The sequence below is a fragment of the Gorilla gorilla genome, chromosome 10 (genome assembly GCF_029281585.2).
Source record: "Gorilla gorilla gorilla isolate KB3781 chromosome 10, NHGRI_mGorGor1-v2.1_pri, whole genome shotgun sequence".
NCBI lineage: Eukaryota > Metazoa > Chordata > Mammalia > Primates > Hominidae > Gorilla > Gorilla gorilla.
Window position 1 is genome coordinate 61,048,866 of NC_073234.2, and position 21,333 is coordinate 61,070,198.

Here is a 21,333-nt window from a genome sequence, read left to right on the forward strand (position 1 = left end):
TTTTTCTTGTTGTTTTTTTTTTTTGGTTTTGTTTTTGTTTTTGAGATAGGGTCTCACTCTGTCACCCAGGCTGGAGTGCAATGGTGCAATCATAGATCACTGCAGCCTAGAACTCCTGTCCTTAGGTGATCCACCCACTTCAGCCTCCCAAGTAGCTGGGACTACAGGTATGTGCCACCACACCCAGCTAATTTTTTTTTTTTTTTTTTTTGTGAAGACAGGGGTGTCGCTCTGTTGCCCAGGCTGGTTTCAAGCTCCTGGGCTCAAGCAGTCCTCCTGACTTGGCCTCTCAAAGTGCTGGGATTACAGGCGTGAGCCTCTGCACCTGGCCCTTAGTAGGTTTTAAGTCATATCTACCTGACAGAATTTCCTCCACATATTTAAAATTTTAATTATAGGAAAAAATGAAGTGGCTTATAATGAAGGATTATGTGAAGTTGGAGATTTTAGTAGCAAAATGTAAGTTATCAGAATGGCTGCTCCCCAAGTAATGAAGCTAGAATAATAGAGGCAAGAAACGTGGCATTTTTAGCAATTGAATCTACATCTGATAGGAGAAAAAGAGAAAGAGCTCTATAAAATAGACAGGAGGTAGAACTCCTCAATGGCTCCCTCTAGATTTCTCTAGAATGAATTGATAAGGTCTAGAGATCACAGACACCCCTAGTAGGCTCTTTCACATTTCAAAATAAAATATGAAATTATAGATGCATTTTAAGTACATCTTCACTCAGTCTGTTTACAAGATGCCAACTTGACTAAGTTGCTCTTTACCTCTGAAAAAAACATTGAAAGTCCTGATTTCAAACCGGAGATGAAAATTAACCTATTCTTCCTACTGTAGACTCCTCCCTCTCTAAATGTAAAGGGTCTCCAATTCTTTCTATTTACTATAGAACTATACTTGACATGGTCAAAAAAAAAAAAAAAAGAGAGAGAAAGTGCATATATATGCACCCTCTAGAGACTAATGGAAAAGTATCTAAGTGTGATGTGTAATAAATACCAATATAATAGAAATACTGAAAGTAAGACTCAGTGTGAGTTGAAATTACTCAGAGAAGAATATAATACGAAGAGGTAGAGCTTAAGCCAGACTGTATAAGAACGGATGAGCGGTGAGGAGAGTAGGCTGCTACATGATAAGGAAGCTGCTACAGGGAAGAGGCTATTTTGGGATAAGCCTGGATGCATAAGTAAAGTTGAATATTGCAAGGAGTTGAATGACAAGGTGAGAAATCTATATGCACCCAATAAGGAATAATGGCACGTTTCTTACTCGCTTACAGGAGTAAACAACGGCTATTTTAGGAAGATAAAAATGATTACTCAAGATCTCTTTACAATATTACTTTTGGATCTTTTCCAGATTAAACATAAATTGCTTTATTTTGTCATTACTTCCTTTTACATAATTTCAAATTGCTTTCAAAGGCAGCAATTTCTGATAGCTATTTCTACCTATACTACTCAAGTAGGACATCCTCCTCCACGTAAGCTGAACAGACGTTGACAATCCAGCTGTCATAGAAACTGACTATTTTTGTGCTTCCATAAAATACATCAAGACTTTTTTCCGAACTATTTAAGAAAATAACATTCTGAACAGCTTCTGGTGGTAAAAAAAAAAAAAAAAAAAAGTCACATAGGATGCCAAACTCATCTCTATACCTACAAAGCTGACTCAAGGAAAAAACCTGTTTGTTTTGGTTGGTGAAGCAACAGTATCAGTAAGTGCTTTGCAAAAAGATTCAGGCAACTGAGCTTTCCAGCAGTACATGGAACTTCTGTGATTAAATAGAATCTCTGGCAGCAAAGCAGAGGTAACAATTGATCCATTAATCTATTCAATTAAAAGCTTATCTTTCTAAGAGAGAAGGTTCCCATCTTGCACAGTTGCAATACAATTAAATTGGTAGTTTTACTTTATTATAACTATTCTAAAAACTCAAGCATGTAATTAATGCACAACAGGAAAGAGTCTAGGGGTTAAAGAAAAAATTTTAGCCACTTTCATTTATTTTGCTCCCCTTCTTCAAAGGTTGAAACTTTGAGAATAAAGAGATGTAAAATTTAGGAGCACAGTGAAATGATGGGCAGGAAAAGAAAAATATAAAGCACCTAGCCTAACCGTCAATTTTCTAAAGACTGTCATTTATGAAGAAACATTAATAAAATATGAAACAAACTTTGAAAATAAAACTGGCAGTCTGGAATATCATGTTAAATGGCATCTAGAAACAAACCTTAATCTCTATTTTAAATAGTTATTAAGAATTACTATTAAATTAAATGAAGGAGAAATTTACCTTAATACCTTAAATTCATCATTAAGAGTTTTTCTTTTGGCACTTCCAGCTAATTCAACATATAAATCAGTAAAGGATACTTACCGTAATTATACTAATAATATAAAGAAATCTGAAGGAAAAATACTACTTTTAAGTGAGTATTAAAATGTCAGTAGGAGACCCCTTTCTACATCCCCTTGTTAAGACCAATGATAATTTAAATTGATGTCATTGTACCTAGCATGGCCACAGTATTTGTATCAAACCATTTTGCTTTTTACTAGCTTGCACAAAAAGCTTGCGAATTCAGCAGCTAGTAGATTGTATGATGGAAAGAGATTTTGAATGTGTGAGAAGACTTGAGTCTTAGGTCTGTCACAAGCTCTTTGATCCTCAGTGAGCAGCTTACTCTCACTTCGCTATGAGAGTAAAACATCCGGTAATATTTCCAAGGGGGCAGTGAGATTTCAGTGAGAATCAAATATTGGCTGTGCAAAAGAAGGAAACTAGATCCACAGCTTTCACCATATACACAAATCATTTCAAAATGGATTAAAGACTTACATCTCAGACCTGAAACTATGCAACTACTAGAAGAAAACACTGGGGAAATGCTACAGGTCATTGGTCTGTGCAATGATTTTTGGGGTAGGACCTCAAAAGCACAGGCGACAACAACAAAAATAGGCAAATGGGATTATATCAAGCTAAAAAGCTTCTGCACAACAAAGAAAATAATTAACAAAGTGAAGAGACAACATAAAGGGAGAAAATATTTGCAAAATATCCATTCAACAAAAGATTAACAACCAGAATACATAAGGAACTAAAAAAACTCAATTAGCAAAAAAAAAAAAAGTCTTATTTTTAAATGGACAAAAGATCCAAATAGACATTTCTCAAAAGAAGACAGACAAATGGCTAACAGGTACATGAAAAAAAAATCCCAAACTTCACTAATCATTAGGGAGAGGCAAATCAAAACCACAATGAGATATTATCTCACAGGCAGAATGGCTATTATCAAAAAGACAAAAAATAACCAATGCTGGTGAGGATGCAGAAAAAGGGGAATGGTGGTACACTGTTGATGGGAATATAAAGTAGCACAGCCATTATGAAAAACAGTATGGAGGTATCTTAAAAAACTAAAAAGAGAATTTTCATGTGATCCAGTAATCTCATCACTGGGTATATATCCAAAAAAAGAACATCAATATATCTGAACTCCCATGTTTATTGCAGCCCTGTTCACAATAGTTAAAATACAGAATCACCTTATATGTCTATCAACAGATTAACAAGGAAAATATGGAGGCCAAGGCAGGAGGATTGCTTGAGGTCAGGAGTTTGAAACTAACCTGGGCAACATAGCAAGACTCCATCTCCACAAAAAGTAAAAAAAGAAAAAAAAAATTAGCTGAGCATGGTGGCACATGCTTATAGTCCTAGCTACCTGGGAGGCTGAGGCAGGAGGACTACTTCAGCCCAGGATTGCAGGCCTGCAGTGAGCTTTAATCACACCACTGCTCTCCAGCCTGGGCAACAGAGTGAGACCCTGTCTCTAAATTAATTACTTAACTAAAAATAAAAGAAAATGTGGTATACATACACAATGGAATATTATTCAGTCATAAAAAATGAAATCCTGTCATTTGCAACAGCATGGGTGGGACTGGAGGTCATTAGGTTAAATTAAATAAGCCAGGTACAGAAATAAAATATTGCATAATCTCACTCATATGTAGGAGCAGAAAAGGTGGATCTCATGGAGGAAGAGAGTAGAATGGTGGTTACCAGAGACTGGAAATGAAAGGATGGGGAGGGATAAAGAGAAGGTGGTTAATGTGTACAAAAATATAATTAGATACAAGCAATTAATATTTAATAGTACAGCAGGGAAATTATGGTTAATAATTTATTGCATATTTTAAAATAGCTAGAAGAAAGAAATTGCAACGTTGCCAACACAAAGAAAAATGTTCGAGGTGACAGATATTCCAGTTACCCTGATTTGAACATTACACATTGTATACATGTATCAAATAGCATATGTATCCCAAAAATATATACAACTATGATACATCCAAAAAAGTAATTAATTACTTTTAAAAAGACTCTTCCTTATTTTCCAGCATACTTTGCCTCTGGTACTCTCTAGGCAGAAATACTAAGTGACACTCATAACTACTCCAGACAAGTATGCTCAGGATTGAGCAATTTCTAAAATTAAGAATTAGGAAGTATGTTCCAGGCTCCCTTGGGTTCTCAAGTCTAGCACTGCCTTATCTAGGCCCTGCAGACCAAAACGCCTACCCAGGATCTGACTGTCCTGAGCAGTATCAAGCAGGAGTGACTCTATCAAGTACAGAGTCTAGGGAATGAAGGTGGCCAGAATCAGGCACTTCTGAACACCAAAGCAGAGACAAGTAAGAAGGGATGACGTGGGTGCAGAGCAGGAAGCACAATAGGCCAGTGCCCAAAAAGTGACTCATATTCCACAGGCAAAATTCCGACTTTGAGTCTTAAAAGAACAGCATCTTGATTATGCCTCCATCTTTTCTTGGTTTGGTTTGATAGCAGCGTGAAAATCTATAATAGTCAGATGGAAAATATTTCACAGTTGAAAACAAATTAAAATATTTCTTCCAGATGTAAATGTCCTCATATCAAAGAAGCTAGATGGTTCACCCAGACCAGATACAGCTAGGTACAGAGATAAACATCAAGATAAAGATAGACCCACACCAATTTAAAGATTGAGATGCCTCATGTCTGTCAAGCCTCTCAACCATTAAGAAACATTGGCTTTCTGACTGCACCTCCAAGGAGTTCAAAGTCCAATTCTCTTTCTCTGCATGAGTTAACATGCAGATGACAAAACTGATTTCAGTTCCCCAAATCTCTAAGTGCTCCGAAGGAAGTTATCACCTTGGCCTATAATTTTGTTTTGACTGTAAATCATTCTTAATTACCATTTTAAGGCCCCCTTTAAAAAAATCCAAGATATATAGCAAATTTCTGGGTTTCCTATGGTACAGATTGTAAAAGTTTCACATCTACATGCATTTTATATGACAACAGTTGCAAACTATGAGGGTCTCATAAGACATCACTTTCTTTAGATACTACAAGGTATACTACAACTAAAGGCTAGAAATCTTTGAATTTTAAAAAGTGCTGAACTCTACAAGAGTTTGCTAGTGACAAAGTTGCATTTTATCACTATTAATTATTCCCCTTTTCCAAACTATTCATAATCTTCTCATCTAGGACATGCTCTATATTAGGAAGATACTTGGAATTGTCAGGTCTAACCACTAATGAATTCATCTTGCCAATAACGAGACTAAACCCGAACCCATTTTTATCCTCCTTCTACCACCATCCATACTGTTGGTTTTATAAAGTTACTTCTTAAAGACACTCAGGGAACACATACTGGGGCTCTTCATCCCGTTTACATTGCCTAATGATTTAACAATATTCCCATCTTAAAATCACAGTCAGAGGTTCCTCAAGCCAAATTTCGGGAAAAACCAAGAACTCTCGGCTATATTAACATTGCCAGTAAAACGTCTCCTTCCAAACAGAAGGGAGAATGAGTTGAAGTGATAACAATGCCTTTACCTGCTGCACACTCGCGACTCTCATATAGGAGTCCAAGACGATCAACAGAGGCACATGGATATTTTTGCCTTGAAATAACTTGGAGGCTGGAAAACAATTGGGTGGGGAAAAGAAGCAAAGTCACAATCCACAGCACCCCCTTTCCTTTTTAGTCTGAAACGGGGAGAAAAGTCAAAAAGGTGAAGACCTTCCTGGAATTCTCAGCTGCTTTCTGCCCTAAGGAAAGAATATGGGAGTTTGCGGCTCCTTAAGAGTCCGGGTTTGAGCAGCGTCAAGGGGAGGAGGACAAAATTTGCAAATGTGAGGAGGGGGAGAAAGTTTGCAAAAATAAAAGCACAGTTTATTTTCAAGTGATTACCGTGCTCGGAGTACGTGAACACCAGCAGATCCTCCAGGATTTGGACCAGCGTTTCTATCTGTTTTCCTTCCTGGACATTGTTCAGCCTGACTATCAACTTCTTCAGAGTTTCCTCGTCCTCCTCGCACCCCTGACAGCTGCCACTAGCCATGGTGGCACCTGCTTCCAACCCGCCGCCCTCCCAGCATGAACGTCCGCTGCTCAGGGAACCGGCAGGGGCGCCGGCCACAGCTCCCCGGGGGCGAGCTCAGCTCACCGCCCGCAGCCAGCGCTCCCCGCGGGCCCCATCGGCGCCCACGCCCGCCTGTTTATGAGGAAGGAGGCAGCTCCCCGCCCCGCGTTGCCCTCCCTCTCCGGAGCCCTCCTGCTCGGCTTCCTCCTCCCCCACTCAGGCCCCAAAAAACGAGCTCAGGGGCCTGCCAGAGGCTCGGCCGAGGCGACGGGCCGCGCAGAACTCTGGCGGCGGCCCTGGGGCTGCTGGAGCCGGGCCTGGCCGGGATGACCGTGACCGTGGCCCCCACGCACGCCTAGACCGGACCCCGGGCGGGCGCCGCCTCCTGGGACCAGATTCCACCCCAGCGGCGGCGCGGCCGGGAGTCGCGCGGGAAGAAACTGACTCAGCGGACTCCGCCGAGTCCACAGGCCCGGAGCCCCGCAGCGGAGGCGCGCAGTGCGCAGCCCGGCCGGCCACCCTCCGCGACCCGCCAGCCGGGGATCCTGCGGCCCCACGGAAGGTCTGGGAACTGGGAGCAGGAAAAATGAAAGCCGCCTATCTCCAGATCTAAGAATAGAAATCAGGGCGCTGGGAAAAGAGGACACCGCCCAGATGGCCCCTTTTAGGAATACATTGTCTTTAGAGTTCCACCTATAGGGAGATGAGCAATTTTCCCCCAAAGGATGGAGAGAGAGGTTAGCCATCAAAACTGCCCCTGCTACTCTTTTTTATGATTTTTTGTGACTGTTAGTGGGAGAGGAAATAAACATTGTTTCCCTGTGAGTTATCTGAAGCTCTGGTCACCAAAAGGCCACTAAATTAACTTCTGGAAATTTGAGTTGCACTAGGCAGGATCCTGATACTTGGGACACCCGAAAAGTAATCAGCTCTCAGAGCTATTAGAGCTGAGACAAAGGACAGGGTACATGAAATGAAAGGTGAAAAGGTGAGAGAAGCAAACCTAAATACTCTTCTCTTGGTATTCAGAAATACTTATGAGTATGGGTGTCTATAACCCCAAAGTTTTTTGGTTTTGTCTTTTGATTGTTCGTTTGTTTGTTCTGTTAAGTACCTAAGTAACGTGTTTTTAGGAAAAGAAACCTAGCAAGAACATTGTAGACAAGGCTAGGCAAAGATGATCTATCCTTCAGGTGATGTGTCTGTCCTCAAGATCATTTACAAAGAAGAAGATTGGACTGGAAGTTACTACTTCACAATTTTAGTTTTGTTTTCACATCTGTTACTTCAATCCTGATGACAATTCTGAAATGGATACAACTACTACTATGTATCCTTCTTTCACTAATGAGGAAATTGAGATTTGGAATTGAGAGCTTTGCTGGACTCACACAGGTGGGAAGTTGAGAGCCAGGACTTCAACCCAGCAAATCTCCTAACTCCAGGTAAAAGGTTCTTCATGCTCTACCACTTTAATAAGAATGCTCTAGACTTTGTTAATACATTAGATTAGTAAGATAGCAAACTCCTACTCAACCTGGATATTGGGTCTATGTCTTGTTGTTATAGAGTCTTTAACTTTTACAGAGACATGCTGAAATATTTATAGTTGAAATGGTTAGGATTTCTTTCAAAGTCATCCAGTGGTGGAGGAAAAGATGAAATGTGTGGAGATAGAGATAACGATAGCAACTTTTGAACTGATAATTGTTGAAGATAATATGAGATGGGTTCATGTGGTCTGTTCTACTATTCTATCTGTATAAAATTTTCCATAATTTAACAAAAAACTCCCAATCTTACAATATTTATCAGACCTACAGTGTATTATTTTCTAAGTTGTTTCTAAACTTGTTTCCATTTCTGATGACTTAATCAATGTCTCAAACATTTCTAGGCATTCTCCATCTCATGCATTCCTTCTGTTCCTCTGCATTAGTTTCTCCCTTCCTGTTCTACTGAATTACAACCTTTCAAGAAATTAAAACCTACCTCCCTTCCAAAGAAAAATAAATCTAAATTAAAAGATGTCTCCTAATTTCCACAATTCATTCATCCATCTATTGCCTATTTATTATCTACTCTATATTGGCCAGACTGTGAGTAGGCAGTGTGAAAATATGAATTATTTGTTGGGAGCATTCTCCCATGAACTACTGCAGTGTTAAGGTAAAGTATTCTCTTAGTTTTCAAAAATGTTTAATTGATTAACTGAAATTCCAAGATTTATCAACTCTTCAAGTAGTTAACAAGACTGAAAATGAAGATTAAGGCACGAATTTATCATGGAAGCAGTGTTCAGTGGAGAATAAAATGGTGCTAGAACATTTGGCTAACTTCCTGAAAAGAAAAAAAATAAAACTGACATTACTAATTACAGCAAACATCAAATAGATTAAAAACTTAAATAAAAATAACTTCAAAAATAAAATATAAATTAATAGTTATATAATCTTGAATAAGGAAACATAAAAACAAAAAAGAAATCACATAAGGGTAGTATATGTGACTCCATCAAATTTAAATTTTCTGCAGTCAAAGAAAAAATACCCAATAATGAAACTAGAAGTCAAATGGCAAACTGGAAGAAAAAATTAGAAATACATATGATGAAATACAATTTGCCTTCAACTTTCAAAAGTTCTTACAAATCACTGGGAGGAAGGTATTACGCCACAGATAGACCAGGAAATAAATAATAAACTAAGGTCTTGAAAAGGAAATTCATTTTGAATGACCAATAAGTATTTTTTAATGTCATCATTATAAAAAAAATGTGTTCCTAAACATGAGTGATGCACAAGCATAAAGTGCAATTGTGTGTGTGTGTGTATGACAATGAAAGGGAAACCTTGAAAATAAATTAACAAATATTTACAAAACCTTTATGAATAAATTATTGAACTCTGTTAAAAGGCATTAAAAAGGCATGAATAAATATTAATATCACATTAATTAATGGGAAAACTAAATTCAAAAATATGTCAATTCTCTACAAAGTAATAAAAAACAATGCAAGATTAGTGAAATTCTCAACAAGGTTTACATAGATTTCAGCAAGATCAAAAGGCCTAGTATAGACTAGACACTTTTGAAGAAGGACAAGATGGGAGAATTGCCATCTTGTCCTATTGGATGTCCAATTGACATCCATTCAGAGTATGTAGTAGCCTTTCTCTATCAGTTTCCGAAGAAGGAAAAAGTACCCCTAGGATGAAAGCGGGGAGCCCTGAAAGCACATAGTTTACCCAGCAGGCAGTCTTTCTATGAATTAGAAAAAAGTGCCTTTTAGGTAGGCACAGCCTTATGTCTGGGTGTATCAAGCAGGATTTGGATTTCAGTCTCTACCCTGGTGTTCTTATGGAGGACACAACTTGTACAGTATAGGAAGCATTATACTTTTTTGAAGCTATAGAAATTAATTGGCATGTTATTGACACAGCTATACAAAGTGACCAATGAGAGTATAGAAAACCCAGAAACACATCTTCACATATATGGAAATCATATATGAGAGATGTTGCATTATGTATCAGTGGAAAAAAAAAGGGCAATTTGATAAATGAATCTGAGACCACTGTTTGTGGAAAAAGCATCAAATGATTATGCCTACCTCACACCATATTCAAAAATAAATTCCACATAGATTGAACATTTTTGTATAAAAAATGAAAACGGGCCAGGTGCAGTGGCTCATGACTGTAATCCCAGCACTTTGGGAGGCCCAGGTGGGATGATCACTTGAGCTCAGGAGTTCGAGACCAGCCTGGCCAACATGGTGAAACCCCGTCTCCACTAAAAATACAAAAATTAGCCAGGTGTGGTGGCACGTGCATGTAATCCGAGCTACTGGGGAGACCGAGGCAGGAGAATTGCTTGAACCCAGGAGGCAGAGATTGCAGTGAGCCAAGATCGCACCATTGCACTCCAGCCTGAGCGAAGAAGTGAGAATGTCTCAAAAATAAATAAATAAATAAATTATTTTGAAAAAAATATAGAAAACTATCTGACATTAAGAGGAAAGAAACAAAACAAAAATTACAGTTCAGGCCAGGTATGGTGGCTCACACCTGTAATCCAAGCACTTTGGGAAGCCGAGGTGGGCGGCTTACTTGAGGCCAAGAGTTAAGACCATCCTGGGAAACATAGAGAGACCTTGTCTCTACAAAATATTTAAAAATTAGCCAGGTATAGTAGTGCATGCCAGTAGTCCTAACTCCTCAGGAAGCTTGAGGCAAGGGGATCACTTGATCCCAGGAGTTATAGGTTACAGTGAGCTACAATTGTGACACTGCACTCCAGCTTGAGGGACAGAGCAAGGCCCTGTCTCTAAACTAAAAAAAAAAAATAAAATCACAGTTCATATAGGAAAAAAGTATTAAATTTACAGACATTAAAATCTAACACTATACAAAAGACTCCATCAACAAAGTTAAAAGGTGACCATAGGCTGGAAGGTTTTGGGAAAGCATATAACAATTAAAAATTAATAAGAAGAATATATAAAAGGTACTATCACAAATTATAAATGAAAAGATAAGTATCCTAGTTTTTATATATATAAGTTTAAAAAATATGGCCAGGCACGGTGGCTCATGCCTTAATACCAGCACTTTAGGAGGCCAAGGTGGATGGATCACTTGAGGCCAGGAGTTTGAGACCAGCCTGACCAACATGGTGAAACCCTGTCTCTACTAAAAATACAAAAATTAGCCAGTTGTGGTGGCGCATGCCTGTAATCACAGCTACTTGGGAGGTTGAGGCAGGAGAATTGCTTGAACCCAGGAGGTACAGGTTGCAGTGAGTCAGGATGGCACCACTGCACTCCAACCTGGGCCACGGGGTAAGAATATGTCTAAAAATATATATATAATATATATATGGCAATATGTAGAAGAGGAAAAGCCAGTAAACTTAATGAACCTATCCAAAGATGCTCAATTACACAAGTAATCAAGGAAATAAAAATTAAAGCCATAATGAGATACCATTTCACAACCATCTCATTAACCACAAACTTAAAGTTGGATAATACCAGTAACTACTGGCTGGGATGTGGAACAACTAGAATACTTTTTGTAGTACTGGTAAGAGTGTAAATCAGAGCAAGCACCTTAGAGAGCAAATGGCAAAATCTAGGAAAGCTGATGTGTCTATCCTATGACCTGACATTTTCACTCTAAGGCTGTTTCTTAAAGAAACTCTCAAATGTACATAAGGACATTTATGTAAGAATCTTCAGTGTATCATTTTTTGCTTATAATGAAACTGTAGACCATATGAATATCTATCAACACTCAAAGTGAATATATTCATATAATGAACTTTTATAAATCTGTGAAAACTATTAAACTAGAGCTCCATATATTAGTGGCTAAAGAGCAAAAAATTTTAATACTGGACTTTTTACAAGTTGCAGAGGATACTTATAGCATGATATCAGTGCTCCAATGCTATAAAATATGCAAGGTTTCATATACTTTAGGGATATATATGTATGTATAAAAGTATAAAAATTATACTTGGGAATAATATTTACCAAATTCTAGCTAGTGGTTATCTCTGGGGAGAAGAAAGTAGAAATGCATCCAGGAAGGATATTTTACAGGCTACAAGTGTATCTGTAACTTTCTTTTTCTTTAAGCTTGTCATTGGGTACATGGGTATTCATTACATTATTACCCATATTCTGTTTCTAACTTATTTCATAATAAAAATAATTAAACACATTTTCAACTTCACTGATGCTCAAAGTAATAAATCAATACATTAACCCTTTTCATTCACCAAATTATTAAAGAAGTCTTTGAAATTTGTGTGGGAGTTTCTTATGAGGAAATAATAAATTATTCACAATATATGAGAAAACAATGTCATGAAATTCCAGAATTTTGATCCAAATTTTCCAAAAACACCCAAAAAAGTGCATGCCTAATAAAACTACTGAAAGTAGATAAGACACACATGTAACAATGCTTCATGTTAGATGATGACATAAACAGTCAATTAACATAGTTTTGTATATGTGTTATATACTGTATTGTTACAATAAAATGAGCTAGAGAAAAAAATGCTATTAAGTGTAAGGAAGAAAAAATACATTTACTGTTTATTAAGTGAAAGGGGATCATCATAAGGTCTTCATCATCATCATCTTCACATTGAGTTGGCTGAGAAGAGGAGGAGGAGGAAAAGAACTTGCTCTCTCAGGGGTGACAGAGGTGGAAGAAGAGGTAGAGAAGGTGGAAGAGAAGCCACAAAGTGAAGGCATCTAAGGCTTATATGTGGAGCTACACAGTTCAATCTCATATCGTTCAAGGGTCAACTGTACTTCATTGATAACTGAAAATTCCAGGAGGACATCCTGGATTTTGTTCTATACCAACTCTTCAAAACAGTTCCTGGCACACAGGAGCCATTAGAGGAATAGTTGTTACTTAGATGAATAACTGAATGAATGGAAATGGAAGGCCAGAAGAATAAAATGATCTTCCCAAAGGCATCACTAAGAGGCAGAACTGGACTGTGTGATGCCAGGTTCCCAGTCCAAACTTTTTCCATCAGTTTATTGTTCTTAGGTGAGTTTCATTAAACCAGAAATAAGCCATCTAATTGCTGCAACTGCACTTATCCTTTATCATCTGTGCCTTATGTATACTGAAAAAAAAAACATTTTTTCTGGCTTCTGAACTAGAGATAAAAATTACAACTGTGCTGTGGTATGATATTCTCATATCAGTTGAAATAATCACTCATTAAAGTCAAATCCGAGTCACTCTGAGATTATAACAGCAGAGTATCCACAATCTTCATGCTTGGTTCCCTCAGAAAAGCAGTCTTCCAAAATTATATGGCAATATTACACTCTAGTTTAAAAGTTTTAAAAGTGCATGTGTATAGTAAGTGTATCAGAGAGAACTAGAATGGTGCTGAAACCAAGCCATTGTCTATTTCACCCAAAACAGATCATTGCCTTTATGTTGCTGGCTATATTATAGGTAAAGAAATATTTATTGGATTAAATTAAATTATTAGTCATGATATTTAATCTCTGCATGGTATTTAATCTCTATTATATGAAGAACAAGAATAAAATGATGAATCTTTTCATCACCTTTCTTTATAGGAAAAAAGTAACTTGAAATTTCTTTTTGCAGAGACATTGTTTTTTCAAGTCAATAACTTTAAAATATCCTTAGAATACAGTTTTATGACCTTACCAAAGGTAATTATAAAATAAAGACACAAATATGCTTATTTTCCAAATGAAAAAAATATGTTTGGATTATATCCTTCACCACTGGTACTAGAGTTTCGGAAAAATCCAGATTTTTTTTTTACTATCACATGGATGATTTTAATTAAACCTGCTATTAGGAGCACACATCTTTCTAGAGTATATTAAATATGGTTTTTTTAACTTGGTTTAGAGTTCCGTGTGAAATTAATAAGAAGGCAAATTCTGACAAGAATTTATGTAGAAAGAAGTATATTTATATATAGAAACAAGTATCTCCCAGGGTATTTATTAAGTCAACAACTGTTGTGTACCTATTGTTTGTGGACTCTGCTCTGTGTGTTGGGAATGCAAAAGACCCAACCTCTACCCTGAAGCAGCTCACAATCTAGTGAGACAAATACTCAAACAATTAAGAAGCAATACAACACTGTTACATTATAATATACAATAGTAATTGCTATAAGGGGAGAAAGGGAAAGTTTCCTAAGACTGCCTAGAAAGTCCTGAGTTTGATGGACTCACCATGCTTAGAAAGGAAGAAAGAGAGCAGACTCAGGAATGTTAAGAAGTGAAAGAGTAAAAGGAGGCTCAGGAGGTACAGGGAGAGGGTGAGAGGAGAAAAAAGGAGTACAAGCAGCTACTTAAAAAGAGAAGTGTTTACCACTAAGGTCAAAAGCAGGAAGAACTGAAAAGTGCCCTTGAGATTGGGTAACAGTGACAACCTTACTGAGAACAGTTCTGCACAGTGGTGAGCTCTGAAATCCAAATGTAGCATGCTCACTGGGCTGTGAATGGGAATGGATGACTGTTTTACAGGTAAAGTTAATCTTCAGGTTTTTTTTTTATATTAATGAGGTGACTTTTTTCCCATTGTATCTTTAAGAAGAGTATTTCTGAATCTACTTCTTGCCTCTTTTTATTATCTCTACATTACCATTGTCACCTTTTCCATAAAATTAGTGTTTCTCTCCAAGTAAAAGCAATAACCCTGCTAAAACACAATTTAAGTTGCTATAAACAATTGAAAACATACTTGTTTTACTGTACACGAGAAATGGAACATTAAACCAATAAGAATGTTGACACAGTCCCCTCCACCACAGGGGTATGTTGTAATTAGCAGCCAGAACACGGGAACTATAGAGAGAAACTCCTCACCCCCATAAGATCTTGGGGAAAAATTGAAGGATAAAATCAACAAAAGCAGATCAGATTAAAACTAATGTATTAAAATCACTTTGAGGAAAGACAACTGTACCCAGGCAGGCAACAGTATATTTAACTGATTAAATGTATTAACATATCTAAAGAACAAGTGTATTATCTGAAAGGGATTGACCACGAACACACAGAAAAAAACAAGCAGCAAACTTGAGTAATTGCCATCTAGGAAAAGTCCTATTAACATAAATTTTGGTAGAAAAGTGGAGGAAAAGGAGACTGAACTGTTGGAGAGCATGTCTTCACTACTGGATTTTGGACACTTGGGTGAAGCTACCCTATTACCAAAATTAATGAACAAATGAATTCAGCAATTGTTTACTGAGAATCTGTTATTCACCAGGCACTGGGGATACAAAAATAGACACAGAGTTTATGATCTAGGGATGTTATAGTGCTGAGTAATAGAGGTGTTGCAATGAGGGGATGAGAATACATTAAAATGAGGTTACTATGAGAATACATTTAAAAGGGGACCTTTTAAGAATAAGATATAAGATGACAGAAGGCTTTCTTCTAGCCTGTGTTCCTGGCACAAACCTGAAGGCAAAAGAGAGCAAGACAGGCATTCTAGAAACTCAATGATATTCAGTATGGCTAGAGCCAGGAATGCAAACCAGAGTTGTTATAAGTTGTTTTCCCCTGGAAGCAGATTCTCAGAAACAGAGATTAGTGTGCAGAAGGTTTATCTTTACCAGGTAATATGGAAGAGAAGGGAAGGAAGGAAATGAGATTGAGAGAAGAGAAAAGTCGGGCTGTGATAGTCTTAACAGAGGCCTCAGCCAACCCTACCGGGAGCTCTGAAGCTGAGATGGCCCTTCACAGCTGTCCTGAATTGAAATGACAGGACCAGCTCTCTACAGTAACCTCATGTATATCAGCCATTTGATATATGGAACTCCGAAAACAGATGACAGCTGAGGGCTGACTACCAACAGCAGTGCCAGTAGCTGTCAGAATAAACCTTTCATTCTGGAAGGCAGATCTGGTAGCTGGATGACAGCATGATAGTAAGTGAGAGGGGATATAAAGCTGAGAAAGTAGCCAAGGCCATACCGCGAAGGGTCTTGTAAGTCGTGTTAGGGGCTTTGGACTTTATCTAAACAAAACAAGGTGGCCACTGCAAAGTTTTCCTTAAGATAGTGAGTTGCAAATATTCGTACTTTTAAGTGATCACTATGCCAGTGTTTATTCTTTTAGGGTGGGAAAAGAGACAAAAATGACAAGATTGGAGGAAGAGGAAAAGAAGGTATGTTAGGAGGCTATTGAAGGGATCCAGGAGAGAGATGATGGCAGCCTGAATGGGGCCATGGCAATAGAATTGGAAAACAGTTAATGGATTAAGACAAATTTCAGTCACAGAATGGGTTAAATTGGTTTTCTGATTTTATGTGAGGGTGCAAAGGAAGTAATATGAATGCTTACAAAATAAGTGATAGTGGTGGTGTTCACCAAGCCAAGTACCACCAGAGATGGAACAAGGCTCAGTGGGAGAGGGGTGGAGATAGGAGTAACTAGTTCAATTTTAGAATCCTGGATGTTACATGTGAGTAGCATATCCAAGTGGTATGTGGCTATACCTTCTGGTCAGGAGTTAAGAGGAAAAAAAATGTAGCTTCCAGTAGATTTGCCTCCAATTTAAAAATAATAAATTATTCTTAGGAAAAAATTTAATATCTCAGAGAAAGCTATAGAGTAGGAAAAGAACACCTAGGACAGAGCTCTAAAAAATACTGTGTCTGTTTGGGCTGCTATAACAAATTATATTAGAACAGGTAATTTATAAACAACAGAATTTATTGCTCACAGTTTTGGAGGCTGGGAAGTCCACTATTAAGGCACCATCAGATCTTTTGTCTGGTCAAGACCTGTTCTTCCAGATGGTGCCTTCTTGCTGCATCCACACATGGCAAAAGGGGTGAACGTTGTGTCTTCCACATGGTAGAAGGGACTAATGCTATGTCCTCACATGGCAGAAAGGGTATAAGAAACTAGTGCATTCCTTTCAATCTCATTTATAATGGCACTAATACCATTCATGAAGACTCTACCCTCATGAATCACTTCCCCAAATCCTCACTTATTAGTGGTGTATCACAGTGGGTAGCAAGTTCCAACATATGAATTTAGGGGGCATCAACATTCAGACCATAGCAGATACCAACATTTAAGGAATGGAAAGAAAAGGACATTTGTAAGGACAAATAAGCTCCAGGAGCTAATGTGCCACCATGTCTCTTAGTGTTAGTGGCAGGGACATAGTGGTTTTCTTGCCAAGAGCTATTACAGAAGGGTGGTGTGGGCTGAAGCCAGCCCACAGGGTTCATGAATCAGTGAGTATAAAGTCAGGGCCTATGCTATGGTTTGAATGTATGTGTCTCCCCAAAATTCATACATTTGGACTCTAAGACCCAATGTGACAGTATTAACAGATGGGGCCTTTAAGAGGTAATTAAGCCATGAGGATTCTGTCCTCATGAATGGGAATAGTAGGCTTATAAAAGGTCTCAAGGGAACTAAAAAGGCCCTTCTTGCCCTTCTACCATTTTAGAACACAGCAACAAGGTACATTGATCTTGTTCCTATGTACAAGGTACATAGATTTCTCCGAAACTATGAGAAATAAATTTCTTTTGTCAATAAATTACCCAGTCTAAGGAATTTTGATATAGCAGCAAAAATGGACTAAGACAGTCAGGTCCTGATGACATGTGCCAAAGGTAGTCAGAGCACAGCTTGGTTTTATACATTTTAGGGAAACATGAAACATAATCAACATATGTAAAATGAACATTGATTTGGACCAGAAAGGCGGGACAACTTGAAGTAAAAGCGAAACAACTTTAAGCAGGGAGATGGCTTCCAGGTCACAGAGAGGTGAGAGTTAAATGTAGGCCACATTACTCTGAAGTCCATACGTTGATAGGCAGGTATGAAAGTGGCTTATGTATGTAAACAGATTGCTGTTATTTTCTTCTGAAGTTTAAGTTGTTTAGCTTCAGTTTGCAGGGCTTTATGAAAGAACATCTTAGTTTTTAGTAATTTCAAATAAGGAAACATGGAAAAAAGAAAAAAATTGAAAACATTATTTTGCACACTAATAGCTAAGAAAACTTAGAATTCTGTCCAAACTGTAGAAAATAATAAAAATTTAAAAATGTTAGGCAAGACTAGAATTTAACAACAGGTGTACTATAGTTTTGAAAAATAATATTTCTCTCTCCAGTTTCCCATTTTTACTAAAGATGAATCATGGTAGAGCTGGTTGGCTTTGTTATAGTTGGCCTAATTATTTGCATACAGTGCAGCAGAATAATTATTTATTACATATGCTTTTAAATTGGCTTTGAGGGAACTGTGTTCCTCAGGAGGAATCTCAGTAGACTTTTTTAAAGTTGAGCCCATCCATGGATTTGTGCCATTAAATACCCATGAGATGGATGATTCTCTCCTTTTGAAGTTCCATGATAAACCAGGGCTCCTGGGCCTGATGGAAAGTCACATTCTTTACCTACCCCAGGTCAGGAACCCTGTGCAGCAGCTGTGTAGAAAAAGGTATGAGGCTAGTTTTTCCAAGGGGCTTTTATAGGCTCTATAAGTCAAGTTTGATTCCTTAAAGGAAATCACACCATTCCAGTTAAAGCCTTGGTAAAATAACCAGTTTCTTCAATTGCGTCCTGTTATAAATGAAAACAGATTTTCACTGCACTTATACAAATAACTGTGTTATTGTAAGTTAAGAACACTCACAAATAGTTTCCAAATTCTGGAGAAATCAGGTAGAGAGAAACAAATATACTTCAAATTTTGTTTATAGGAGTATACTTTACTTGTTAAAAGCTGTAAAGAGCTTAAAAGAAAATTTTTCTTGACTCTGAAAAACAAAACAAAGGATCAGCAACTTTTTAACCAAACAGTTAAAAAGATTACTTTAGTCTTCTATTAGTTCAGTTCACACAGTTTACTCCTGTTCTGCTTGATATTCATTAACAATTTCAGTTGTCCATGAGAGTCCTGAAAGTTTTTCCTCTATTCTAACGTCACAATCTCCCAAGTTAACAGAAATCTGCACTTAAGAACACCTGTTAGAGTTCTGTAGCTGATTATAAAGTCACCTTTTAAGGAGGACCAAAATAAGACAACAATTGTCCATGGATGACAAAAGGTTTTATGGCAGCCATAGCTAAAGACACAATTGACAAGCAAATTTGTTACCTCTGTGCCACACTACAATTTAACATAACAATAAAAATTATGACTGATAATGTACACCAAGTCATATCAGAATTATAGGAGTTTCCCATGATTTGGGGATGCATACCAATAACACATTTATACAAATACAGCCTAAAGAAATCAAACACAGGCCATGCCCGGTGGCTCAAGCCCATAATCCCAGCGCTTTGGGAGGCTGAGGCAGGTGGATCATGAGGTCAGGAGATTGAGACCTGCCTGGCCAACGTGGTGAAACCCGTCTCTACTAAAAATACAAAAATTAGCCAGACGTGGGGCGGGCGCCTGTAGTCCCAGCTACTCAGGAGGCTGAAGCAGGAGAATCACTTGAACCCAGGAGGCAGAGGCTGCAGTGAGCCGAGATCACACCACTGCACTCCAGCCTGGGCAGCAGGCCAGGCTCTGTCTCAAAAACAACAACAACGAAAAACCATTCATATTTGACAGTGTTTCCTGTACAATTTTTATATCAAATAAGGCAAATTATGTCATTATTGGACTTTAGGGGACCTAATATCTTAAAGGATTAATCAGATCAGAAGACATAATTTATAGTTTGATTTTGGACAGTTTATGAAATATCAAAGTATTAAAATGCTTGATATCACAGGTCATTGTAAAATAAGTCATTCATTTGACAAAAGTGATAACTCAAAAATTTCAAAAAGAGAGACAAAAACTTTCATTCTTTGAGAGGAGACTGAATTTTCCAAATAATAAGCCCTAATAAAAACAGCATGAAGCCAATTAAATTTGTTTTTCAAAATTTTATAAACAATCTACAAAATTTTAATCTTGACCATGAGATATAACTTTCATAAACCTTTTATAAACTTTATTTAAGAGCCAGCTAATGCTTCAAGAAAACCTTGTTAATCTGACACGGGCCCATATGCTGGTCTTGCATCAGTGTGCCTTTGACATTAATGATTAATTTATAGAGAAACTGAACTCAGGATTGACTCTTACATTCTCACACGCCCACCTTTTCCATGATAGTCCCTGGGCCTTGAGGAGTTGAATAGCTTTAATTTCTGGCTCTATGTTTCAGGAATGCAGTTTATTTTGATTGGCATCTTGTACTGGGCCTGAAGATGGGGCTTTAATTGCTGTCAGTGTTTAAAATTTAGCAGGACTTGGTGTCCCTTTGTGGACCCAGGAGTCAAAGCCCTGTAACTCAATGTCATAAGTACTTTGAAAGTGCGTACAAAGAGATACACAGATGTAATAATCTGAATTTTTAATTTTTTTTTTATTTTTATTTTTTTTCCCTAAGCAACTGGAAGCAGGGAGGGGGCTTCCAGGTCACAGGTGGGTGAGAGACAAAAATGGTTGCATTCTTTTGAGTTTCTGATTAGCCTTTCCAAAGGAGGCAATCAGTTATGCATTTATCTCAGTGAGCAAAGGGAAAACTTTGAATAGAATGGGAGGCAGGTTTGCCCTAAGCAGTTCTTAGCTTGAATTTTCCCCTTAGCTTAGTGATTTTGGGGGCACAAGATATTTTCCTTTCACATTATATAACATACAATATTATGCAATATACGAATTCTATCTAATATTATTAACATATATATTATATAAATATAATATATAATTTAATATACAATAAACAAATACAAAATAAATATGTTATACTATATACTTATATATAACATATGTATTATATATGTATGCATGTATATATGTATGTTTATTGTATGCAAACTTATCACACATACACATATGATTGATATATATGTGTGTATATATAAATATGAAAGAGAAAGAAAAAGAGGAAAAGTAAACTTTAAATAAAACAGTGTGTTTTAGATGTTAATTTCCAAATGCTTCTAGAAGCTGGTACCAATTTTAGCTTGTGCCTGAGGGAAGTGGTTGTGATCTTTGCCCATCTGCAGTATCTCCAATCCTGTATCTAACATTATTAACATCTTGGGCCATCTGGCCAAATCTTTACATAAGGAAATCAAGAAGTAGCAGGATTTTGTAGTTGTCTTCTCTGTTGAAAAATTATTTTGGATATTTGTTCTCTGTATATTTCCTTCCACTTCCTATTTGTAACTGATTATCCATGCCTTTTATGTTTCTTGCCCGAAATTTATGGGGCTTGAGAACAAGATGCCTTCCTGGCATTTGTTATTCTAAGGCCTGTCCTATTTTGAAAGGTTAAGTGCCAATGAAAGGGGGAGGG

The 21,333-nt window shown here is 37.5% G+C and overlaps 1 protein-coding gene across 1 annotated transcript in view; it reads right to left on the minus strand.

The window, feature by feature from the left end:
* The window catches only part of LRRK2 (leucine rich repeat kinase 2), a 144,129-nt gene extending 137,321 nt beyond the window's left edge, over positions 1 to 6,808 (minus strand). The window contains exons 1-2 of the mRNA XM_019039400.4: positions 6,280 to 6,808; positions 5,922 to 6,007 (exon numbers count right to left, since the gene is read on the minus strand). Coding sequence (XP_018894945.3) covers positions 5,922 to 6,007; positions 6,280 to 6,430 — 237 coding nt within the window. The 5' untranslated portion in view covers positions 6,431 to 6,808. The remainder of the gene's footprint in view (positions 1 to 5,921; positions 6,008 to 6,279) is intronic.
* Positions 6,809 to 21,333: the final 14,525 nt, after the last annotated feature.